This window comes from Hyla sarda, chromosome 9 (assembly GCF_029499605.1).
Source record: "Hyla sarda isolate aHylSar1 chromosome 9, aHylSar1.hap1, whole genome shotgun sequence".
In the NCBI taxonomy this organism is placed as follows: Eukaryota; Metazoa; Chordata; class Amphibia; order Anura; family Hylidae; genus Hyla; species Hyla sarda.
The window spans coordinates 175,019,035-175,046,319 of record NC_079197.1 but is presented as its reverse complement, the minus strand read 5'-3'; the positions used below and the strand labels follow the sequence as shown (position 1 = coordinate 175,046,319).

At 44.1% G+C, this 27,285-nt stretch overlaps 1 protein-coding gene across 5 annotated transcripts; it reads right to left on the bottom strand.

Moving 5' to 3' along the window:
* On the bottom strand, positions 1-27,285 carry GPR174 (G protein-coupled receptor 174). 5 transcript variants are annotated; one of them, XM_056539382.1, is made up of 3 exons: positions 19,504-19,528; positions 19,084-19,206; positions 1-1,372 (listed from the first exon to the last, which is right to left on the bottom strand). In XM_056539382.1, the coding sequence occupies exon 3, from the start codon at positions 1,101-1,103 to the stop codon at positions 105-107; it is 999 nt and encodes a 332-aa protein (XP_056395357.1). In that variant the 5' UTR covers positions 1,104-1,372; positions 19,084-19,206; positions 19,504-19,528; the 3' UTR covers positions 1-104. The 5 variants fall into 5 exon arrangements, with proteins under 5 accessions (XP_056395357.1, XP_056395358.1, XP_056395355.1 ...); XM_056539383.1 differs by lacking the exons at positions 19,084-19,206; positions 19,504-19,528 and adding an exon at positions 27,238-27,285; XM_056539380.1 differs by lacking the exons at positions 19,084-19,206; positions 19,504-19,528 and adding an exon at positions 22,985-23,093.

The window sequence follows — 27,285 nt, the reverse complement described above, 5'->3', positions numbered from 1 at the left end:
GCGGCGGCCTCATGCTGATGTGTCCATAAAATAATATGTACAGGGTGGGACACATATCCTGGCGCCACTTCTGGCGACTTTGTACATCATGTGACCTTGCGATGTCAGCTTGACCTGCAGATGCTTTGATCCATAAAGTTTTTATTGTACAAAATCTGCAGCTCGGTGCCGTCCACCAAGTCCTGCCGGGACAGTCTCCTCTTGAACTCATCGGTGGTGAAGTAGTAGATGACGGGATCCAGGCAACAGTTCATACTGGCCAGGCACAGCGCGACAGGGTGCAGGGTGAGGATGGCCCTCCGCTGCGAGCACGAAGAGATCCTATTGGCCTTGGCCAGGAAATCTAACGGGAAGCTCAAGTGATACGGAGCAAAGCAGATAAGGAAGACGGCGGCGCAGGTCAGGATCATCTTCAGCGCCTTCTTCTTCTCCCCGAGGTCGTGAGAGGCGGCGTGCGGCTCCCGCAGCGAGGTCACCGTCCTCCAGGTGCAGAACAGCACAATGACCAGCGGACTGACAAAGCCGAAGAGCTCGGCCACCGTCACCGCCATGATGGAACCTGTGACGCCAATGTCCTTCAAGGGGAGATCCACAAAGCATATCCCATCGTTGCCGCTGTTGGTCCCGTTCTCCAGCCTTAGAAGAGGAAACGGGAGGCAGCCGACGCAGACCACAATCCAGACGGCCACGCTGACGTAGATGTCAAACATCCGCTTCCTGTCGGTGAACCTGAACGGGTAGATGAGGTACATAAAGCGGCGGACGCTGATGCAGACCAGGAAGAAGATGCTGGCGTACATGTTTACGTATTTCAGGTAGAAGCAGAACATACAGAGGAAGCGGCCGAACGGCCACGACTTGTGCAGGTAATAAAATATCCGCAGGGGCAGCGACAGCACCTGCAGCAAGTCTGCGATGGCGAGGTTAATCATGAAGATCACGGCGCGCTTGGTCTCTTTCATGTACACGTAGAACACCCACAGCGCCAGGACGTTCCCGATCAATCCCGGAATGAGGATGACGGCGTAGGTGGTGGCGTACAGGTAATCCAGGAAGCGCCCGTCCACTTCACAGCCGTCTGTAACATTGGAGTCATTCTGCATCTTCCCCTGCACCGGTGAGCAGGGGGTTAACTCCAGCTCATGGACCTCGGGGGCGTCTCAGCTGGAACTCTCCAATTCTCCAGTGTTCATGGTGGAGGATTTACGATGAGGGTCGCAGGTTCGCTACGTTCCAGCCACTTTGCGTCACCAATTCATAGCGTTTCCAGTTATGTGGGATCCGCCCTTGTGGCCATTTGTTTTTTTAGTTCCATTTATTGCCAGGTAAAAGCGCAATTTATAACCTTCTCATCGTGACTGCAAACATGGATCTGTAAAAGACAAAGAGACGTAGAGGTCAGTGAAGGTCGCAGCATCGGAGACAGGAATAATAACCGACAAAGGAATAAAATGCGACATTTATCACGAATACTGACAGCAGTGAACGCAGCCGAGATCATACACCAAACGCCCCAAAAAATGGGAAACACCCACGATATGTATCATAAAAGTGTTCTCCGATTTAAAGGGCCGGTTTTGCGGCAGATTTTCTGCAGCGGATTTTTCTAATGGTACAGGCTACATTCACACTACAGAATTTCCACTGGAAAAATTCTGGGCAGGCATTTTGTGCACAGCAGGCAGCAAAATCCCATTGAAGAAAATGGGGGGCTGCTGCACTGAATTTCTTCTTTCGTAAATTCTGTATTGTGCATTTATTGGGATTCTACTGCGCTGTGCACACGGCTGAATTTCCGTGCCAGATGTTTCTGATTTCCGTGTCCGCCGAAAAAACTGTTCATTCTTTTCGCGGACTCCGCACAGAATGCATAGCTGTCTATGAGACGGAGCATCCCCGTGCGGTCTTAGCGTTGGCATGTTATGTTAGATTTTCTGTGCGAAAATTCTGAAGTGTGAACATGGCCTAACTCCTAATCACTACAAAGAGAAGTTCTACAGCATTTTAAGGCCATTGTCCCATGACCGAAATCATCATATCGCCCCACTCTGCCGCGTCGCAGCATCATTTGTTTATAGCAGAAACCACAACACAGATGTGCAGAGTTTGTCAGAACTTCTGTGTCATTTCCTCATCATTTTTTAAGATCTCTTTGCGTTCTCTGTCAGTGAATGGAAACATTCTTGTTTATAACAAGAAGCTGGGAGCACATGGTACAGCTCAGGCGCAGTTCACACCTTATTTTTTTCATTCTCATTATACACGCTAGGACATAGGTGTCCAACTTGTGGACCTCAGTTTGTTGCAAAACTACAACTGTAGTTTTGCAACATGTGGAGGTCCACAGTTTGGAGACCACCATGACTTTTAGTGAGTGCATTGAGTAAACATCCACAGTGCAGAGAGAAAAAGTACATAAACTCTCTAATTCACCAATATAGACAAACACAAGGCATGGACATGTTCAAAAACCTGTGTAATTTATGTCAGAGTAATGTTAATATGTTACAGTAATATTTTGTTTTCTTCCTCACCACATTATCAGAGCTCATTTGTGCAGAATTGAAAGTATGTAAAGTTTCGGTTTCACACCCCTTTTTTTCCCATGTTGTGCGATTTTGGCCAATCTTTTCACCCATTTAAAATACCCCAAAATTAAGGTTTTGCAGTGCATATCACACATATTTGTCATGACCGACTGAGGGGAACAGGGAGAGTGAGCCCTAAGCTTTCCCTAACAACCACTCTCCCTGCCTACTTGCCCATCCGCCCTAAATGGTGGATCAACAACCACGGTGGCGGTCCCTACCTGAGCTAAAGTGCAATAATATACATAGTTGGTCAAAGGCGAGAAACATAACGGTAAAACTACCAACCAACCAGATATACCAGACAGAATATAAACTCACAAAGAGAACAGGATGCAGTGTACTAACAAACTGTTCAAAAACTGGAATCCAGATAAACGGCAAATATGAATAAATGCACAAGACTAGGCATGGTACGAGTATACAGCAGAAACCAGGAAACGCAGGGAATAAACAGAACAACTGAATGCTAAACACCAAACTGATCATGAACATAGAAGACTGTTCACACTGGGACACAGAACAGAAACAAACTGGACACCCCACTCCACAAAAGGAGTAGACAGCAATGAGTCGCAAACCCCCTTCAAAAAGTCTGACCTGGAGTAGAAAACTCCTGTAGGTGAGTAAATTTAAGAAGTCGCCGACAACACCCATCTCTCCTCCGCCACTCATCTACCCCCCCCCCCCCCCCCTGCCACTGGGGCAGGCTCCAAGAAATATGACACTACACTGTAATTTTATATTTCCCAGTCTGGGCTGTGATTGGCTGGTCGGTCTCGGCCAATCAAAGCTCAGGCCGGGAAATATGAAATTACAGTGTAGTTTCCTTTGTCTGGGGGTTGACATGAGCGGAGGGGGACATGACCGGAAGGGGGGAGGGAAAGAGATGAGGGGCCGGGGCAGCGGAGCCGGATGGCTCCCAGAAATACTAAAATACACTGTAATTTCATATTTCCCAGGCGGTGCCATGATTGGCCGACCAACTGGCCAATCACAGCACCGCCTGGGAAATATAAAATTACAGTGTAGTTTCGTATTCCTGGGAGACGGCCTGCTCCGCAACCTGGCCACCCGCCCACAACTACCACTGGCCCGCTAGCCATTGCGACTACAATTCCCTGCATGTCCTCACTGCTGGGAGTTGTAGTCTTGCAACAGTTAACAGGCGGCTTGGAGGTGCAGGCAGGTGGCCAGTGAGCAGATGGTTTATGGGCATTTTCCCTAATGGAGGGCACCATGAATGTACCAACCAATTGTGTTTTTTTCTTCTCATTTCAGATCCGTGTATGCAGAGGACTTCTTTGGAATCGGTGTACTACGTCGATGACCAGCATATTTTTTGTTTAAAATTTATAAAATGGTTAACGAGGGCTTGTGGGGGAGTGTTATTTATGCAAAATGTGTGTGGTTCCCTGTATTTTCATTCTCAGCACAATACCAACCAAGCAGCAACAGCCTGACGTTACCAGGGTAGGCGAGCACCATTGTTACTGGCCCTCCCCAGCCTAAATAATGCCAGCCTGTTACCGCCTAGGCCCAGGAGTGCCATTTTTGACGCTTCGGGCCTGTTGGTACCGGCTCTTCCCTGGACAACTGTGGCGGTGGGTACCGGGGTAGTAATTGGGGGTTAGCGCTAGCTGTTTTGGGGGCTAACGCTAAGCCCGGCTTAGTAATGGATCCGTCTATAAGACAACTTCCACTACTAAGCCTGTAAAGTAAATAAAAAAATTAAAAAAAACACATTTTTATTCCAAAAACACTCGCCCACAAGCCCTCGTTAACCATTTTATTGCTATAAAATTAAAAAAAATTAAAAACATGTGGTCATCGACGTAGTCTACCGACTCTGAAGAAGTCTTCTGCATACACAGATCTGAAATTATAAGAAAAAAAATTAGTTAGTACATTTATGGTGCCCTCCCTTAGGGAAAAGGCACATAAACCAGCGTTTCCAAACAGGGAGCCTCCAGCTGTTGATGAACTACAACCCCCATCATTGTATAAGTTGTAATTTAGCAACAGCTGGAGTCTCGCTGTTTCTAAACTACAATTCCCATGATGAAAAAATGAGGCCTCACACATCCCCGTATACAGAAAAAAAAAAGTTTGAGGGGTCAGAAGAGGACAATTTTAAATGTGTTAATTTTTATATAAATAGTTATATATATTTTTTTTTTTTTTTTTATTAAAACATAATCAAACCTATATAAGACCCCTTTCACACTGTCGCAAACGTCCGTCAGCCACTTTTTATTTTTTGTGCCTTAACATTTTTTTGACGGGGCACAATGGGAAACAATGGGCCAAACCAATGCCATTCACTATTAGGGGGTCTGTAGGGCGCCGTTGCATGATGTATTTTTCCTCCTGCTATTCTCCCTGGGTTCCCCCACGCATGAAACACTGCTGTGTCACAACGGCAGTGTGAAAGAAGCCTACGATTTATATAAGGTCAACTGTATGGACCTACTGAATACATAGAATGTGTCATTTTTACCGAAAAGTGCACTGGGTAGAGATGGCAGGTCCTAAAAGTCACAAAATGGCGCTTCCATTTTTGCCCCACAAATTTTTTTTTGTTTCGCCATAGATCTTGTGCTGAAATTATTGATGTCATAGAGTAAAGTTGGTGGTGCAAAAGACAAGGCTTTATATGTAAGGTGGAAAATTGAAAGCGTTAGGATTTTAAGAAGGTGAGGAGAAAAAAAAAAAAAGAAATTTCAAAAATAAAAAACCCTGTGTCCTAAAGGGGTTAAAAAAAAAAAAATTATATATATATATATCTATATCTCACACATGTTTTACAGAGGAGAGGAGGTGGGGTTACAAAGTGGTGTTCTGGAACTCGCTCACCAAAGCAACTATGATAAATGTCCCCGAATAACTCCAGATAGACTTCTAGCCAGCGGGCACCCATGTGATCAGGATACTGACCTAGAAGGAAACAAACACAGTGACCCCCCATCTCCCCCACCCCCCGACCTACCATGGCCCGCATCGCATAAACGGCTATCCGGGAGCGCAGACTACTTCAGCTGCCGCTGGATAGCCATGCAATGTGCCATGTGTGGTCCGGTGAGTGTTACTCACCTGTCCCCGACGTTCCGGACAGTCCTCTTCGGGCTCGGCTGCATGGTTTTCGCTCTCCTTTGTAGTCATCTTGTCGTCACGTCATCCAATAGGAGCGGTGTGCGCAGCGACGTGATGACGGCGATGGAAAGCGACAATCCAGGGCAGCGGTGACGGTCCGGAGCGGCGGGGACACGTGAGTATAACGGTCTATATTATTATTGCACGGATCCCTCAACATATGATGGATTCAAGTAACGATGGTTCATTTGGAACAAATTACCATCGTATGTTGAGGGATCACTGTATAATATGCAGAACACCAGACTGAGAACCAAACTCCAACAACATGGAGGAACCAGGATACCACAACCGGAATTATACAAACGAGACTCAAAGTGTGAACACAGACTAAGATACAAGGCTAAAGCGGAACGGACATACATAATGCTCAAAAGTGACAAATGTACCACAGACTAAAATCTATAATAAACAGGACTATAAACCATGGTAAAAACTCAGAAATATCACAATATAAATACAAGGTGCATGTTAAAACAGACACGGTCAGAATTTGCACAAATCACCAGCAACTAGAGTGCAGCAAGGCTAGGGTTTAAATAGCCACACCCGAGTAGCAATTGGTTCAGAGCATTAACTCTTCCAAGCCAGGGAAGAAATCACACAGAAACTGCTCAGACATAAAAACCAATGTCTGAACAGACCCCAAGACATAAAAACACAAAAACAAATAAACAGACATTATACTATTATTGAATTGTTCTCACACAGGTTCATAGTTCACACACGGCTCAAGGAGGTGATATTAGAAACAGTGAATTCACTCATATGACAGAAAGGCTTAAAAATGTATGCAAAACCAATTTTTAGCTGAAACCTATTAAGAAATCACAACCAGTGACCATCTACATCAGGGGTCTCAAACTCAATCTGGGGACCACTGGAGGTAGAGGCTGGGCCACATGCTCCCCTCACATATAATGCCCCCATCATGCGCAGGGCCGGACTGGCCTAGCGGGATACCAGGAATATTCCCAGTAGGCTGACCGCACAGTGGGCCGTCAGGAGTCGGTTTTCTGCACTACACCGACCCGTGTGCACACACAGTGGCTGCTCACTCACACAAGGTGTTGACACTAAGTCAGGACCTTGTGTGAAGCGGCCACAGAGAGGCGGAGCTATGAGCTGTAGGCTCCCGCCACTCACCCCAGTACCTGCGCATCCAGAGCGCAGTGATTCCCAATCGTGATCTATTTTTATTTTTTTTAATTTGCCTCCCCGGAGCCGCAGGGGGAGGGAAGTTTGTGTGCGCCGTAACAGGACCTGCGATGATGTCACCGTCGTGTGATCAGTCACATGGAGGAGTCGGAGTCACATGATCAGGGGCTGCTGTACTAGGCCTCAGCGTACCCCTACGTCCCCCAGCCTCCCTTAGCTTCCCCCTCCCCCCTGCGGCCCAGAGAGGGGAAGTATGGGGAAGCTGCGCCGGGCCGGTGTAGTGACCCATGCCCCAGCGTCCCCCTCCCTCCTGCGGCCCAGTGAGTTCCCTGCCAGAGAGGGGAAGTGTGCGGAAGCTGCGCCAGGCCGGCGCAGTGAATGATTGCCTTGCCGGTGCCCTGCCGGAGAGGGGAAGAAAAATGGTTGCTTAAGGTACTGTACCATATCCATCCCCCTCCCTCACCCATGTCCACCCCCCCCCCCCCCTCCCTCACCCATGTCCACCCCCCCCCCCTCCCTCACCCATGTCCACCCCCCCCCCCCTCCCTCACCCATGTCCATCCCCCCCCCCTCCCTCACCCATGTCCATCCTCCCCCCCTCCCTCACCCATGTCCATCCTCCCACCCCTCCCTCACCCATGTCCATCCCCCCCTCCCTCACCCATGTCCATCACCCCCCTCCCTCACCCATGTCCATCACCCCCCTCCCTCACCCATGTCCATCACCCCCCTCCCTCACCCATGTCCATCACCCCCCTCCCTCACCCATATCTATCCTCCTGTCATTCATGTCCACCTTGTCCACCCCCTGTCCATCCCTGTCGGGTGACAGGGATGGACAGGGGGTGGACAAGGTGGACATGAATGATGTTCACCCCCCCCAGTCTACCCCCTGTCACCCATGTCAACCCCCCTATTCACCCCTGTCCCCCCTCTTTCCCCTTGTTCACCCTTCTGTCATCCCTGTTTACCCCCATATCTCCCGTGTCCACCCTCCTGTCATCCATGTCCACCTTGGCCATCCCCCTGTCACCACTGTCCATCCCCCTGTCACCCATGTTCACCCCCCCTGTCCATCCCTCTGACCATCCCCCAGTCTACACCTGTCACCTATGTCCACCCCCCCCATTCACCCCTCTGTCACCCCAGTCCACCCTTCTTTGTCACCCTTGTCCACCCCTCTGTCATCCCTGTCCATCCTCGTGTCACCCATTTTCACCCCCCATTGTCCACCCCTCTGACCACATACTTGTCACCCATGTATACCCCTCTGTCCCTTTGTCACCCCTGTTACCACCTTGTCACTCCTGTCCACCCGTCACCCCCGACGCCCCCCTCTCACCCATGTACGGTCTTCTACGCCCCTCTGTCACCCATGTACACCCCTCTACACCCCTCTGTCACCCATGTACACTCCTCTATCACCCCTGTACACCCCTGTGTAACACGTTATCACCTTGTCACTCCTGTCCAACCGTCACCCATGTACACTGCTCTACACCCTCTGTCACCCATGTACACTCCTCTACACCCCTCTGTCACCCATGTACACTCCTCTACACCCCTCTGTCACCCATGTACACTGCTCTACACCCTCTGTCACCCATGTACACTCCTCTATACCCCTCTGTCACCCATGTACACTCCTCTATACCCCTCTGTCACCCATGTACACTCCTCTATACCCCTCTGTCACCCATGTACACCCCTCTGCCACCCATGTACACTCCTCTACACCCCTCTGTCACCCATGTACACTCTTCTATCACCCCTCTGTCACCCATGTACACCCCTCTACACCCCTCTGTCACCCATGTATACTCTTCTATCACCCCTGTCACCCATGTACACCCCTCTGCCACCCATGTACACTCCTGTGTAATCCGTTATCACCTTGTCACTCCTGTCCACCCGTCACCCCTGACGCCCCGTCACCCATGTACACTCCTCTATCACCCCTCTGCCACCCATGTACACCCCTGTGTAATCCGTTATCACCTTGTCACTCCTGTCCACCCGTCACCCCTGTCACCCATGTACACTCTTCTACACCCCTCTGCCACCCATGCACACTCCTCTACACCCCTCTGTCACCCATGTACACCCCTTTACACCCCTCTGCCACCCATGTAATCTCCTCTAAACCCTTCTGTCACCCATGTAAACTCCTCTACACCCCTCTGTCACCCATGTACACCCCTTTACACCCCTCTGTCACCCATGTACACCCTTTTACACCCCTCTGTCACCCATGTACACCCCTCTGTCACCCATGTACACTCCTCTACACCCCTCTGCCACCCATGTACACCCCTTTACACCCCTCTGCCACCCATGTAATCTCCTCTAAACCCCTCTGTCACCCATGTACACTCCTCTACACCCCTCTGTCACCCATGTACACTCCTCTACACCCCTCTGCCACCCATGTACACTCCTCTACACCCCTCTGTCACCCATGTACACTCCTCTACACCCCTCTGCCACCCATGTACACCCCTTTACACCTCTCTGTCACCCATGTAATCTCCTCTAAACCCCTCTGTCACCCATGTACACTCCTCTACACCCCTCTGTCACCGATGTACACCCCTTTATACCCCTCTGCCACCCATGTAATCTCCTCTAAACCCCTCTACCACTCTTCTACACCCCTCTGCCACCACTGTAAACCCCTCTATCACCCCCTACACCCCTCTGTCACTCCCATATACTCCTCTACACACCTGTCTCCCATGTACACCCCCTCTGTTACCCCTTTACACCTATACGCCCCTGTATTCCTCTTCACTTGTAAAATTCTGGTAAAGTGCAGATCCTAATAGATTTGTTTTGCAGGTTTAATGGTGAAGAGTTGTGGCTGGAAGAAATTATCAGGACGGTCCAGACCAGATGAACGACGCTGATCAGAGAAGATGTCACATGTGAGTTGCAGTATAAAGCAGCACTTTAAACTACATACCCACTGATAAATAGATATTGGAATTTGTGTGCATTGCTGCTTTTTTTTAAAATTATTATTATTTTTATTTTTTTTTGCTCGTCAACTTCGGTCAGGGTGCCCCGTGAAATTTTTTTTTCCCGGAGGGGTGCCCCGACCCGAAAAAGGTTGGGAAACACTGGTATACAGGATTTGGTCAGTAACAGTATGATGGTAATATAAATGGTGATAATATTCCTCCCTGTATACTGGTATTATTGGTAATATTTGTCAGTATACAGGATTTGGTCAGTAACAGTATGATGGTAATATGTATGGTGATAATATTTCTCCTTTTCATACTGGTATTATTGGTAATATTGGTCAGTATACAGGATTTGGTCAGTAACAGTATGATGGTACTATGTATGGTGATAATATTCCTCCTTTTATAGCGCCATTATTGGTAATATCAGTCTATGTATAGAGGATTTGGTCAGTTACAGTGTGATGGTAATATGTATGGTGATAATATTTCTCCTTTTCATACTGGTATTATTGGTAATATTGGTCAGTATACAGGATTTGGTCAGTAACCATATGATGGTACTATGTATGGTAATAATACTCCTCCTTTTATAGCGCCATTATTGGTAATATCAGTCTATGTATAGAGGATTTGGTCAGTTACAGTGTGATGGTAATATTTCCTTTCCTCCCATACTATTGTTACTTGGTAAATGTATGACTTATACAGACATATACAGTATTATAATGCATGGAAAACTGACACATATATAAATTGCTTCAGCATAGTGAAATACAGTAGCAATTTATTTCTTCGAAATATATATTGAGGAAATAAAAAAACATATATTAGTGTACTGTAAAGGGATAAATCTAGGCGTGGCTACCGATGGCTGACGCGATGCTGTGGGGCTGGTCTACAATTATTTCCAGGGCTGGTTTTCAACCCCATCATGTGCCCCTCGCATATAAAATGCCCCCATCATGCGCCCCTCGCATATATAATGCCCCCATCATGTGCTCCTCGCATATAATGCCCCCCATCATGCGCCCCTCGCATATATAATGCCCCCATCATGCGCCCCTCGCATATATAATGCCCCCATCATGCGCCCCTCACATATAATGCCCCCATCATGTGCTCCTCACATATAATGACCCCATCATGCGCTCCTCGCATATAATGCCCCCATCATGCTCCCCTCACATATAATGCCCCCATCATGTGCCCCTCACATATAATGCCCCCATCATGCGCCCCTCGCATATATAATGCCCCCATCATGCTCCCCTCACATATAATGCCCCCATCATGCGCCCCTCGCATATATAATGCCCCCATCATGCTCCCCTCACATATAATGCCCCCATCATGTGCCCCTCACATATAATGCCCCCATCATGCGCCCCTCGCATATAATGCCCCCATCATGCGCTCCTCACATATAATGCCCCCATCATGCGCCCCTCGCATATAATGCCCCCATCATGCGCCCCTCGCATGTAATGCCCCATCATGCGCCCCTCACATGTAATACCCCCATCATGCGCTCCTCACATATAATGCCCCCATCATGCGCCCCTCGCATATAATGCCCCCATCATGCGCCCCTCGCATGTAATGCCCCATCATGCGCCCCTCACATGTAATGCCCCCATCATGCGCCCCTCACATATAATGCCCCCATCATGCGCCCCTCACCTATAATACCCCCATCATGCGCCCCTCACCTATAATTCCCCCATCATGCGCCCCTCACATGTAATGCCCCCATCATGCGCCCCTCACATGTAATACCCCCATCATGCGCTCCTCACATGTAATGCCCCCATCATGCGCCCCCTCACATATAATACCCCCATCATGCGCCCCTCACATATAATGCCCCCATCATGCGCCCCTCACATGTAATGCCCCCATCATGCGCCCCTCACATGTAATACCCCCATCATGCGCCCCTCACATGTAATACCCCCATCATGCGCCCCTCACATATAATGCCCCCATCATGCGCCCTCACATATAATGCCCCCATCATGCGCTCCTCACATATAATGCCCCCATCATGCGCCCCTCACATATAATGCCCCCATCATGCGCCCCTCACATATAATGCCCCCATCATGCGCCCCTCACATATAATACCCCCATCATGCTCCCCTCACATATAATGTCCCCATCATGCTCCCCTCACATATAATGTCCCCATCATGCTCCCCTCACATATAATGCCCCCATCATGCCCCTCACATATAATGTCCTCATCATGCACCCCTCACATATAATGCCCCCATCATGCGCCCCTCACATATAATGTCCCCATCATGCGCCCCTCACATATAATGCCCCCTTCATGCGCCCCTCACATATAATGCCCCCATCATGCGCCCTCACATATAATGTCCCCATCATGCGCCCCTCACATATAATGTCCCCATCATGCGCCCCTCACATATAATGCCCCCATCATGCGCCCCTCACATATAATGCCCCCATCATGCTCCCCTCACATATAATGCCCCCATCATGTGCCCCTCACATATAATGCCCCCATCATGCGCCCCTCACATATAATGCCCCCATCATGCTCCCCTCACATATAATGCCCCCATCATGCCTCCTCACATATAATGCCCCATCATGCACCCTCACATATAATGCCTCCATCATGCGCCCCTCACATATAATGCCCCATCATGCGCCCCTCACATATAATGCCCCCATCATGCTCCCCTCACATATAATACCCCCATCATGCGCCCCTCACATATAATACCCCCATCATGCTCCCCTCACATATAATACCCCCATCATGCGCCCCTCACGTATAATGCCCCATCATGCACCCTCACATATAATGCCTCCATCATGCGCCCCTCACATATAATGCCCCATCATGCGCCCCTCACATATAATGCCCCCATCATGCGCCCCTCACATATAATACCCCCATCATGCGCCCCTCACATATAATACCCCCATCATGCTCCCCTCACATATAATACCCCCATCATGCGCCCCTCACATATAATGCCCCCATCATGCTCCCCTCACATATAATGCCCCATCATGCGCCCCTCACATATAATGCTTCCATCATGCGCCCCTCACATATAATGCCCCATCATGCGCCCCTCACATATAATGTCCCCATCATGCGCCCCTCACATATAATGCCCCATCATGCCCCCCTCACATATAATGCCCCATCATGCGCCCTCACATATAATGCCCCATCATGCGCCCCTCACATATAATGACCCCATCATGCGCCCCTCACATATAATGCCCCCATCATCCTCCCCTCACATATAATGCCCCCATCATCCTCCCCTCACATATAATGCCCCATCATGCGCCCCTCACATATAATGCCCCCATCATGCGCCCCTCACATATAATGCCCCATCATGCGCCCCTCACATATAATGACCCCATCATGCGCCCCTCACATATAATGCCCCCATCATGCGCCCCTCACATATAATGCCCCATCATGCGCCCCTCACATATAATGACCCCATCATGCGCCCCTCACATATAATGCCCCCATCATGCGCCCCTCACATATAATACCCCCATCATGCGCCCCTCACATATAATGCCCCCATCATGCGCCCCTCACATATAATGCCCCCATCATGCGCCCCTCACATATAATGCCCCCATCATGTGCCCCTCACATATAATGCCCCCATCATGCGCCCCTCACATATAATACCCCCATCATGCGCCCCTCACATATAATGCCCCCATCATGCGCCCCTCACATGTAATGCCCCCATCATGCGCCCCTCACATGTAATGCCCCCATCATGCGCCCCTCACATGTAATACCCCCATCATGCGCCCCTCACATATAATGCCCCCATCATGCGCCCCTCACATATAATGCCCCCATCATGCGCCCCTCACATGTAATGCCCCCATCATGCGCCCCTCACATGTAATACCCCCATCATGCGCCCCTCACATGTAATACCCCCATCATGCGCCCCTCACATGTAATGCCCCCATCATGCGCCCTCACATATAATGCCCCCATCATGCGCTCCTCACATATAATGCCCCCATCATGCGCCCCTCACATATAATGCCCCCATCATGCGCCCCTCACATATAATGCCCCCATCATGCGCCCCTCACATATAATACCCCCATCATGCTCCCCTCACATATAATGTCCCCATCATGCTCCCCTCACATATAATGTCCCCATCATGCTCCCCTCACATATAATGCCCCCATCATGCCCCCTCACATATAATGTCCTCATCATGCGCCCCTCACATATAATGCCCCCATCATGCACCCCTCACATATAATGCCCCCCATCATGCGCCCTCACATATAATGCCCCCATCATGCACCCCTCACATATAATGCCCCCCATCATGCGCCCCTCACATATAATGTCCCCATCATGCGCCCCTCACATATAATGCCCCCTTCATGCGCCCCTCACATATAATGCCCCCATCATGCGCCCTCACATATAATGTCCCCATCATGCGCCCCTCACATATAATGTCCCCATCATGCGCCCCTCACATATAATGCCCCCATCATGCGCCCCTCACATATAATACCCCCATCATGCTCCCCTCACATATAATGCCCCCATCATGTGCCCCTCACATATAATGCCCCCATCATGCTCCCCTCACATATAATGCCCCCATCATGCGCCCCTCACATATAATGCCCCCATCATGCGCCCCTCACATATAATGCCCCCATCATGCGCCCCTCACATATAATACCCCCATCATGCTCCCCTCACATATAATACCCCCATCATGCCCCCCTCACATATAATGCCCCCATCATGCACCCCTCACATATAATGCCCCCATCATGCCTCCTCACATATAATGCCCCATCATGCACCCTCACATATAATGCCTCCATCATGCGCCCCTCACATATAATGCCCCATCATGCGCCCCTCACATATAATGCCCCCATCATGCTCCCCTCACATATAATACCCCCATCATGCGCCCCTCACATATAATACCCCCATCATTCTCCCCTCACATATAATACCCCCATCATGCGCCCCTCACGTATAATGCCCCCATCATGCGCCCCTCACGTATAATGCCCCCATCATGCTCCCCTCACGTATAATGCCCCATCATGCGCCCCTCACATATAATGCCTCCATCATGCGCCCCTCACATATAATGCCCCATCATGCGCCCCTCACATATAATGTCCCCATCATGCGCCCCTCACATATAATGCCCCATCATGCCCCCCTCACATATAATGCCCCATCATGCGCCCTCACATATAATGCCCCATCATGCGCCCCTCACATATAATGACCCCATCATGCGCCCCTCACATATAATGCCCCCATCATCCTCCCCTCACATATAATGCCCCATCATGCGCCCCTCACATATAATGCCCCCATCATGCGCCCCTCACATATAATGCCCCATCATGCGCCCCTCACATATAATGCCCCCATCATGCGCCCCTCACATATAATGCCTCCATCATGCGCCCCTCACATATAATGCCCCCATCATGCGCCCCTCACATATAATACCCCCATCATGCGCCCCTCACATATAATGCCCCCATCATGCGCCCCTCACATATAATGCCCCCATCATGCGCCCCTCACATATAATGCCCCCATCATGTGCCCCTCACATATAATGCCCCCATCATGCGCCCCTCACATATAATACCCCCATCATGCGCCCCTCACATATAATGCCCCCATCATGCGCCCCTCACATATAATGCCCCATCATACGCCCCTCACATATAATACCCCCATCATGCTCCCCTCACATATAATGCCCCCATCATACGCCCCTCACATATAATGCCCCCATCATGCGCCCCTCACATATAATGCCCCATCATGCCCCCTCACATATAATGACCCCATCATGCGCCCCTCACATATAATGCCCCCATCATGCGCCCCCTGACATATAATGCCCCCATCATGCGCCCCCTGACATATAATGCCCCCATCATGCGCCCCTCACATATAATGCCCCCATCATGCGCCCCTCACATATAATGCCCCCATCATGGGCCCCTCACATATAATGCCCCCATCATGCGCCCCTCACATATAATGCCCCATCATGCCCCCTCACATATAATGCCCCCATCATGCGCCCCTCACATATAATGTCCCCATCATGCGCCCCTCACATATAATGCCCCCATCATGCGCCCCTCACATATAATGCCCCATCATGGGCCCCTCACATATAATGCCCCCATCATGCCCCCTCACATATAATGCCCCCATCATGCGCCCCCTGACATATAATGTCCCCATCATGCTCCCCTCACATATAATGCGCCATCATGTGCCCCTCACATATAATGCCCCCATCATGCGCCCCATACGTCCATGCGGCTCACACGCTGTGTACTCATGCTGTGTGAGGAAGGTCAGTGAATGGAGGCGCGGGAGCTTACAGCTTCTGCTCCACAATGCTAGAGTATACCCCCCCCGCTACACCACTGCGCAGCGGGCCGCAAAATTTCGTTCTGCGGGCCGCGAGTTTGATACCCCTGATCTACATTCAGTGCACCATCTACAACTATTGTATCATCTACTACGAGTGCACCATCTATACCAGTAAAAACATGCGCAATACCGCAAAGCAGCAAAGCCAAACATGTCGTCAGTACAAAGCCTGGATGGTACGTTTGGACCCCATTTAAAAATATATAAATATAGTCTGAAAATACTTATACGGGTATTTTGCAATGTCAAGTTTAAAATGCAATATATATAATAGAAATAATCAAAAGGAAAAAAAATCACAATTTCTAAAATTTTCTCACCATTACAAAGGCCAGGAATCCGACACACATGCACTTTTCCAAAACTGCAGTGAATCGCGCAAACTTTTGTTCTTTTTGGTGTAAACTCCTTTGAAATTTTGGCACGTAACACGGTTAAAAGTGGTGAGAAAAGTTTTTAATATGTCCCTCAGTGTAACTAAACATAACACACAAACGATTGTACTATTTTCAACTTAGTGAGTAAACATCCATAGTGCAGGGGGAAAAGGTAAGTAAACCCTTGGGAATTCCCTGAATCTCTAAATAAAATTTAAAATGTGGTCTGATTAAGTTTCTATATCAGTGTTTTCCACAGTGTGTCTCCAGCTGTTGCAAAACTACAACTCCCACCATGTCTTCAGCATGGTGGGAGTCGTAGTTTTGCAACAGCTGGAGGCATACTGTTTAGAAAACACTGTTCTCTATATTGGTGAATTAGAGAACAATACAACTAAACTAAAAACACATACGGGTTCATGAATTTTTATTAACCCCCTATAGGACCCGTGACGTAAATGCATGTTATGGTGCCCCAGGACTTAGCGCACCATGACATGCGTCATGAACTGTGTCACTTCATGAATGGCAGGTCCTGACATCATGCTGATCATTAGAGATGAGCGAACTTACAGTAAATTCGATTTGTCACGAACTTCTCGGCTCGGCAGTTGATGACTTATCCTGCATAAATGACTTCAGCTTTCAGGTGCTCCGGTGGGCTGGAAAAGGTGGATACAGCCCTAGGAAAGAGTCTCCTAGGACTGCATCCACCTTTTCCAGCCCACCGGAGCACCGGAAAGCTGAACTAATTTATGCAGGATAAGATATCAACTGCCGAGCCGACTATTAATGTTTGCTATTAATAGTCCCTTATAAAAGGAATTAAAAAATATAAAAGAAAAAAGAAAAAGATATTTATAAATAAATATATATATATATATATATATATATATATATATACACACACACACATTTTTTTGCTGTTTTTATTTAATACTTTTGAAGTCTTTATAAGGAACTACTAATAGCAATCTATATATATAGATATATATATATATATAGATAGATATATACACACACACATATATATAATAAAATTCAACTTATGAATATAATAAAAATAAATAAATAAAAATAGAACAACATATTTGGTATTGCCATGTGTGAAAATGTCCGAACTACTAAAATATATGATTTATTATCCCGCACGGCGAACAGCGTAAATGTAAAGAAAAAAAAATTCCAAAAATGCAGATTTTTGGTCAAATCATAAGTCAGAAAAATAATTATTAAAAGCAATTAAAAAGTCCCATCAAAAACAAAAATGGTAGAGATAAGAACAGATACGAAAAAATAAAAGTGTTATAGGGGTTAGAAGAGGACAATTTTTAGCATACTAATTTTGTAAAAAAAAATAATAATAATTGGCTGTTTTTCAAAACCGTACAATAATAGACAAGTGTGTAATCATGGGAACCATTTTAATTGAATGGACCCAGAGAATAAAAATAATGTGTCCTTTTTTAATGTCCAAAATGTGCATTGCAAAAAAAAAAACGAAATCCCCAAAAATTTCAATATTGCGTTTTTTTCTGAGGAAATTTTTTTTTGTTGCTTCCCCATATACTTTATAGTAAAATAAAATATGTCATTGCAAAGTACAATTGGTCCTGGAAAAAACAAGCCCTCCTATGGTTCTATGGGTGGAAAAATAAAAGAGTTATGGATTTTCAAATGTGAGGAGGAAAAAACGAAAAAAATGAAAACGGGAAGTGTGCTGAAAGGGTTAAGTACATTGTGTAAACATCCACAGTGCAGGAAGGTAAAAAAAAAAACAAAAAAAAAAAACTACGTGACTTCGCTAATGTTTAATAATAAAAGATTTTTCCATTACAAAAGATGGGATGTGAGGTCACAGAGGCTTTACCTATTATATAAACATCCACAGTGCAGGGAGAAAAAGTAAGTGATCCCTCTGTTAATGATGTCCACCAATACATAATAGGTAAAAGATTTTTCCATTACAAAGATGAGATGTGAGGTCACAGAGGCTTTACCTATTATATAAACATCCACAGTGCAGGGAGAAAAAGTAAGTGAACCTTGGGAATTTAGCGTAAACATCCACAGTGCAGGGGGAAAAAAAAGTGAAAAGTGTCAGATGCAATGCTGTGTATTAGGTCGGTTTCATACTCAAGCTTATTACATGTGCATTTTTCTATCTGTATTACGTTTAATGGCAAGTTTCCTGCCGCGAGTCTGGGCCGCGGCGGAAGTTCCGCCGCGGCCCAAACTCGCAGCGGGAAACTCGCCATTAAAATCTGCACTTTTAGAAATAGACACAGCCAGTGTAAATAGGGAACCACATGACATCTGACCCACACCGATACATTGCAACATACCCTCAGATACGAGGTTTTCCAATTTTGCCGGTAGAAAGGGTTAATCGGCGCCAGCGCTGACAGCTGGGCCCTGTCTCCTCTCCGGCCACAGGCAGCACTTCCTCTTCTACTTCTAAGCAATTTCTATATTTAAATTGAGGATTTAGGAAATTCTTAGATTTTTACGCACATGACGACTCCAATGGGGAATCCCAAACCGCCTCCCCTTCTATCGCCTTAAAGTGACCCCGCACATCTCACGGGTGCCCACAGAGGTGACGCACGTTACGCTCCGGTCCCTGCCGATGCCATCATCATCATCTTGTGGCTGCAGGTTATCTAACATCAAGAGGTCTGAAATCACTGCATTACAACAAAGTGCGCTGCCGGTCACATGACCGCTCCTTATCTTTATCTAATGTTATTTAACGAACTAGATACCTGCAGCGTAAAGCATGGCGGTGGGGAAAATAGCCATAGGGGGAGATTTATCAAAACCTGTCCAGAAGAAAAGTTGCCCAGTTGCCCATAGCAACCAATCAGATCGCTGCTTTCATTTTCCAGAGGCATTTTCAAAAGTGAAAGAAGCGATCTGATTGGTTGCTATGGGCAACTCGGCAACTTTTCCTCTGGACAGGTTTTGATAAATCTCCCCACGTTTTTGCAGTACAGTTCCCGTATACGTTTTCTATGTGAAAACCGTACGGAACCGTATTGTAAACCGTCTGCACTGACTCTCCATTGAAAACCGTACGCCAAAAGATACATCAGGTTGTGTCTGTTTTGCGTCCTGTACGGGTTTTGTCGTTTTTTTTCCCGTACCCAAAACTGTAGTCTACCACGGTTTTTGGTCCGGGTAAAAAACCGTATATGTATTTTTTTTTTTTTTTTTTTTTAACATGGGAGTCAATGGGAACCGTACAGAACTGTATGTGCGTACGGTTCTATTCGGCTTTCACCATTCGGTTTTTGACTTTGCACAGTTTCTTTTCTTGGAATTTCAATCAAACAAGTGAAACTTTATTCATAATGGAGTGAAAAGTTAAAAACTTATGTTTTTCTTTCTTAAAAAACAGATGCATCCGGACATCATTTTTTTTTTAAAACCGTATCTTGGGTTAAAATTTGTACACACGTTTTGATACAGTTTAGTCCGGTTTTGAGGAATCTGTTTTTCATCCAAAAACTGATGCGGGAACTGTATTGCAAAAACGTGGTGTGAATGCGCCCTAAAGCATGGCGGTGCAGAAAATAGCCTTGGGGGAGATTTATCAAAACCTGTGCAAAGGAAAAGATGCTGAGTTGCCCATAGCAACCAATCAGATCGCTGCTTTCATTTTTCAGAGGCCTTTACAATAATGAAAGAAGCGATCTGATTGGTTGCTATGGGCAACTCAGCAACTTTCCCCCCTGGACAAGTTTTGATAAATCTCCCCCATAGTGCCTTATGTATAAACAGATACCATTTCACCAGAGAAGAATGGTACCTGCAGTGTAAAGCATGGTGGTGGGGAAAATAGCCTTAGGGTGCGGATTACCTGCAGAATTTCCGCAGCGTTATTGCTGCTGAAAATCCGCAGCAGATAATCTGCTACCATTGAATTCAATGGGTCCGAAGGAAAATCTGCAAAACTGCCTTCATTGCAGATTTTCTGATGACCCATTCAAGTCGATGGTAGCAAAATCCGCTGTGGATTTTCCGCAGCAAATATGCTGCGGAAATTCCACAGGTAATCCGCCCGTGTGAATGTACCCTTATGTGTCCACAGGTGCCATTTCACCAGAGAAGGCTGATGCCTGCAGTATAAAGCATGGTGGCAGAGAAAATAGACTTACGTGTCTATTACCAGAGGAGGCTGATGCCTGCAGTGTAAAGCATGGAAGAGACATTGGGGCCACAGATGCCTCTTCACCAGAGCGGCCTAAGACCTGCAGCGTAAACCATGGGGGTGAAGAAAATAGCCTTATGTGCCCACAGATGCCATTTTACCATAGCAGCATAAAACCTGCAGTTTAAAGGGGTACTCCGGTGGAAAACTTTATTATTATTATTATTATTATTTTTTTAAATCAACTGGTGCCAGAAAGTTAAACAGATTTGTAAATCACTTCTATTAAAAATTCTTAATCCTTCCAGTACATATTAGCTGCTGAATACTACAGAGGAAATTATTTTCTTTTTGGAACACAGAGCTCTCTGCTGAATTCTAAGCACAGTGCTCTCTGCTTACATCTCAGTCCATTTTAGGAACCGTCTAGAGCAGCATATGTTTGCTATGGGGATTTTCTCCTACTCTGGACAGTTCCTAAAATGGACAGAGGTGTCAGCAGAGAGCACTGTGCTCATGATGTCAGCAGAGAGCTCTGTGTTCCAAAAAGAAAAGAATTTCCTCTGTATTATTCAGCAGCTAATAAGTACTGGAAGGATTAAGATTTTTTAATAGAAGTAATTTACAAATCTGTTTAACTTTCTGGCACCAGATGATTTAAAAAAAAAAAAAAAAATAAAGTTTTCCACCAGAGTACCCCTTTAAAGCATGGTAGTGGGGGAAAAAAAAGCCTTATGTGACCAAAGATCCAAAAGACATGAGGGCCACAGATGCCATTTTACCTGAGCCTGAAACCTGCAGTGTAAAGCATGATGGGGAAGGAATTAAAGGGGTATTCCAGGGAAAAACGTCATCTCTCTCTCTCTCTATATATATATCTATATCTCTCTCTATATACAATATCTATCTATCTATATATATATGTATATCAACTGGCTCCAGAAAGTTAAACAGATTTGTAAATTACTTCTAATAAAAAAATCTTAATCCTTCCAATAATTATCAGCTGCTGAAGTTGAGTTGTTGTTTTCTGTCTGGCAACTGTGCTCTCTGCTGACATCTCTGCTTGTCTCGGGAACTGCACAGAGTAGAAGAGGTTTGCTATGGGGATTTGCTTCTACTCTGGACAGTTCCGAGACAGGTGTCATCAGAGAGCACTTAGACAGAAAAGAACAACTCAACTTCAGCAGCTCATAAGTACTGAAAGGATTAAGATTTTTTTTTTTTTATAAGAGTAATTTACAAATCTGTTTAACTTTCTGAAGCCAGTTGATATATATATATATATATATATATAACATTTTTTTTTTCTGGATAACCCCTTTAAGAGTTATATGTCCACACAACCAGAAGAACCCACGGTAACCACAGACAGCACTTCAGTAGGAGAACCTGTTACCTGCAGTGTAAAGCACGGTGGTGGTGGAGGTGGTGGTGGAGGTCAGGGGCATGCTTTGCTGGATCTCAAATTCTGGTGTAACTTTTGAAGCTGAAATCTTCAACCTTCCCTAATGTATTCTTGTTAGCACAGCTAAGACTTCGTTACAATGTATCAGCGCATGTAAAAGCCAACACTGCTGAAATTGTCTGCTTGGATACATTGTAACAAACCTTCAGTTGTGAAAAAGCAATATTAGAAGAATGTGAGAATTTTTTTTCCTTCTACATCAGTGTTTCCCAACCAAGGGCGCCTCCAGCTGTTGCAAAACTACAACTCCCAGCATGCCCGGACAGCCTTCGGCTGTCCGGGCATGCTGGGAGTTGTAGTTTTGCAACAGCTGCAGGCGCCCTGGTTGGGAAACCTTGCACTAAATCGACACAATGTAACACTATTACTAGTACCGCCACCTTCTATAGGAGTGGCGGGTAAGGAGACGCCTGAGGCAAGGGAACTAGATGAATGGTGGTACCCAGGGGGCGCCACCATGACCCCGCCGGATTATAATACATAAAGAAATACATAACGCTCCATTAACCCTTCATATGGAAAAGCAGGATACAAGAAGCCCCCCCCCCCCCCCCATAGAAGGACCACATGGTCGCCGACTAAACAACCAGACCCCCCAATGGTCAGAATCAGAAGATGATCCTACATTGTATCGTCCAGGGATGCCGGGGTGGGGGGACATGGTCCCAGAGGGTCGGATGATGGGGAGATGTTCTGCGCTGTCAGCTCGGCAGGGTGAAGTGTGCGCTCTGCTGCGCTCCCACATCTGGACTTCCCCTCTTGTCAGTTTTGTTTCCACTACTTTACATGAAGTTCACCAGGGTGGGGGTGGGGAGAGGATGCTGTGCGGCCGGGAGGGGGAGGCAGCACCCTGACACCCGCCGAAATCCCCGCACTGCACCTGCTGCACACAGAGATTCACCCTACACATCAACTGCACTACTACAACTCCCAACAGTATTATAGTAGTTATATTCTTGTATATAGGAGCAGTATTATAGTAGTTATATTCTTGTATATAGGAGCAGTATTATAGTAGTTATATTCTTGTATATAGGAGCAGTATTATAGTAGTTATATTCTTGTATATAGGAGCAGTATTATAGTAGTTATATTCTTGTATATAGGGGCAGCATTATAGTAGTTATATTCTTGTATATAGTAGGTAGTATTATAGTAGTTATATTCTTGTATATAGGGTCAGTATTATAGTAGTTATATTCTTGTATATAGGAGGCAGTATTATAGTAGTTATATTCTTGTATATAGGAGCAGTATTATAGTAGTTATATTCTTGTATATAGGAGGCAGTATTATAGTAGTTATATTCTTGTATATAGGAGCAGTATTATAGTAGTTATATTCTTGTATATAGGAGCAGTATTATAGTAATTATATTCTTGTATATAGGGGCAGTATTATAGTAGTTATATTCTTGTATATAGGAGGCAGTATTATAGCAGTTATATTCTTGTATATAGGAGGCAGTATTATAGTAGTTATATTCTTGTATATAGGAGCAGTATTATAGTAGTTATATTCTTGTATATAGGGAACAGTATTATAGTAGTTATATTCTTATATATAGGAGCAGTATTATACTAGTTATATTCTTGTATATAGGAGCAGTATTATAACAGTTATATTCTTGTATATAGGAGCAGTATTATAGCAGTTATATTCTTGTATATAGGAGCAGTATTATACTAGTTATATTCTTGTATATAGGAGCAGTATTATAGCAGTTATATTCTTGTATATAGGAGCAGTATTATAGCAGTTATATTCTTGTATATAGGAGCAGTATTATAGCAGTCATATTCTTATATATAGGAGCAGTATTATACTAGTTATATTCTTGTATATAGGAGCAGTATTATAGCAGTTATATTCTTATATATAGGAGCAGTATTATACTAGTTATATTCTTGTATATAGGAGCAGTATTATAGCAGTTATATTCTTGTATATAGGAGCAGTATTATAGTAGTTATATTCTTGTATATAGGAGCAGTATTATAGTAGTTATATTCTTGTATATAGGAGCAGTATTATAGTAGTTATATCCTTGTATATAGGAGGAGTATTATAGTAGTTATATTCTTGTATATAGGATCAGTATTATAGTAGTTATATTCTTGTACATAGGAGCAGTATTATAGTAAAATTCTTGTATATAGGAGCAGTATTATAGTAGTTATATTCTTATATATAGGAGCAGTATTATAGTAGTTATATTCTTGTATATAGGAGCAGTATTATAGTAGTTATATTCTTGCATATAGGAGCAGTATTATAGTAGTTATATTCTTGCATATAGGAGCAGTATTATAGTAGTTATATTCTTGTATATAGGAGCAGTATTATAGTAGTTATATTCTTGTATATAGGAGCAGTGTTATAGTAGTTATATTCTTGTATATAGGAGCAGTATTATAGTAGTTATATTCTTGTATATAGGAGCAGTATTATAGTAGTTATATTCTTGTATATAGGAGCAGTATTATAGTAGTTATATTCTTGTATATAGGAGCAGTATTATAGTAGTTATATTCTTTTATATAGGAGCAGTATTATAGTAGTTATATTCTTGTATATAGGAGGCAGTATTATAGTAGTTATATTCTTGTATATAGAAGCAGTATTATAGTAGTTATATTCTTGTATATAGGAGCAGTATTATAGTAGTTATATTCTTGTATATAGGAGCAGTATTATAGTAGTTATATTCTTGTATATAGGAGCAGTGTTATAGTAGTTATATTCTTGTATATAGGAGGCAGTATTATAGTAGTTATATTCTTGTATATAGGAGCAGTATTATAGTAGTTATATTCTTGTATATAGGAGCAGTATTATAGTAGTTATATTCTTGTATATAGGAGCAGTATTATAGTAGTTATATTCTTGTATATAGGAGGCAGTATTATAGTAGTTATATTCTTGTATATAGGAGGCAGTATTATAGTAGTTATATTCTTGTATATAGGAGCAGTATTATAGTAGTTATATTCTTGTATATAGGAGCAGTATTATAGTAGTTATATTCTTGTATATAGGGGCAGTATTATAGTAGTTATATTCTTGTATATAGAAGCAGTATTATAGTAGTTATATTCTTGTATATAGGAGCAGTATTATAGTAGTTATATTCTTGTATATAGGAGCAGTATTATAGTAGTTATATTCTTGTATATAGAAGCAGTATTATAGTAGTTATATTCTTGTATATAGGAGGCAGTATTATAGTAGTTATATTCTTGTATATAGGAGGCAGTATTATAGTAGTTATATTCTTGTATATAGGAGGCAGTATTATAGTAGTTATATTCTTGTATATAGGAGGCAGTATTATAGTAGTTATATTCTTGTATATAGGCGGCAGTATTATAGTAGTTCTATTCTTGTATATAGGAGGCAGTATTATAGTAGTTATATTCTTGTATATAGGGACAGTATTATAGTAGTTATATTCTTGTATATAGGAACAGTATTATAGTAGATATATTCTTGTATATAGGAGCAGTATTATAGTAGTTATATTCTTGTATATAGGAGTAGTATTATAGTAGTTATATTCTTGTATATAGGAGCAGTATTATAGTAGTTATATTCTTGTATATAGGAGCAGTATTATAGTAGTTATATTCTTGTATATAGGAGCAGTATTATAGTAGTTTTATTCTTGTATATAGGAGCAGTATTATAGTAGTTTTATTCTTGTATATAGGAGCAGTATTATAGTAGTTATATTCTTGTATATAGGAGACAGTATTATAGTAGTTATATTCTTGTATATAGGAGGCAGCATTATAGTAGTTATATTCTTGTATATAGGAGCAGTATTATAGTAGTTATATTCTTGTATATAGGAGCAGTATTATAGTAGTTATATTCTTGTACATAGGAGCAGTATTATAGTAGTTATATTCTTGTATATAGGAGCAGTATTATAGTAGATATATTCTTGTATATAGGAGCAGTATTATAGTAGTTATATTCTTGTATATAGGAGCAGTATTATACTAGTTATATTCTTGTATATAGGAGCAGTATTATAGTAGTTATATTCTTGTATATAGGACCAGTATTATAGTAGTTATATTCTTGTATATAGGAGCAGTATTATAGTAGTTATATTCTTGTATATAGGAGCAGTATTATAGTAGTAATATTCTTGTATATAGGAGCAGTATTATAGTAGTTGTATTCTTGTATATAGGAGCAGTATTATAGTAGTTATATTCTTGTACATAGGAGCAGTATTATAGTAGTTATATTCTTGTATATAGGAGCAGTATTATAGTAGATATATTCTTGTATATAGGAGCAGTATTATAGTAGTTATATTCTTGTATATAGGAGCAGTATTATACTAGTTATATTCTTGTATATAGGAGCAGTATTATAGTAGTTATATTCTTGTATATAGGACCAGTATTATAGTAGTTATATTCTTGTATATAGGAGCAGTATTATAGTAGTTATATTCTTGTATATAGGAGCAGTGTTATAGTAGTTATATTCTTGTATATAGGAGCAGTATTATAGTAGTTATATTCTTGTATATAGGAGGCAGTATTATAGTAGTAATATTCTTGTATATAGGAGCAGTATTATAGTAGTTGTATTCTTGTATATAGGAGCAGTATTATAGTAGTTATATTCTTGTATATAGGAGCAGTATTATAGCAGTCATATTCTTATATATAGGAGCAGTATTATAGTAGTTGTATTCTTGTATATAGGAGCAGTATTATAGTAGTTATATTCTTGCACTAATCTTTATGTACATTTTTTACATAGTGACAAGTTTATAGTTGTTGTTCATAGGGGGCAGTAGTATTATTATAGAGTATTATAGCAGGTATATTCTTCATCTCTATATGATCTCCTCACCTTCCAGCAGCCTGTAACCTCACAGTTGTCGTCGTTCAGGGATCTCTT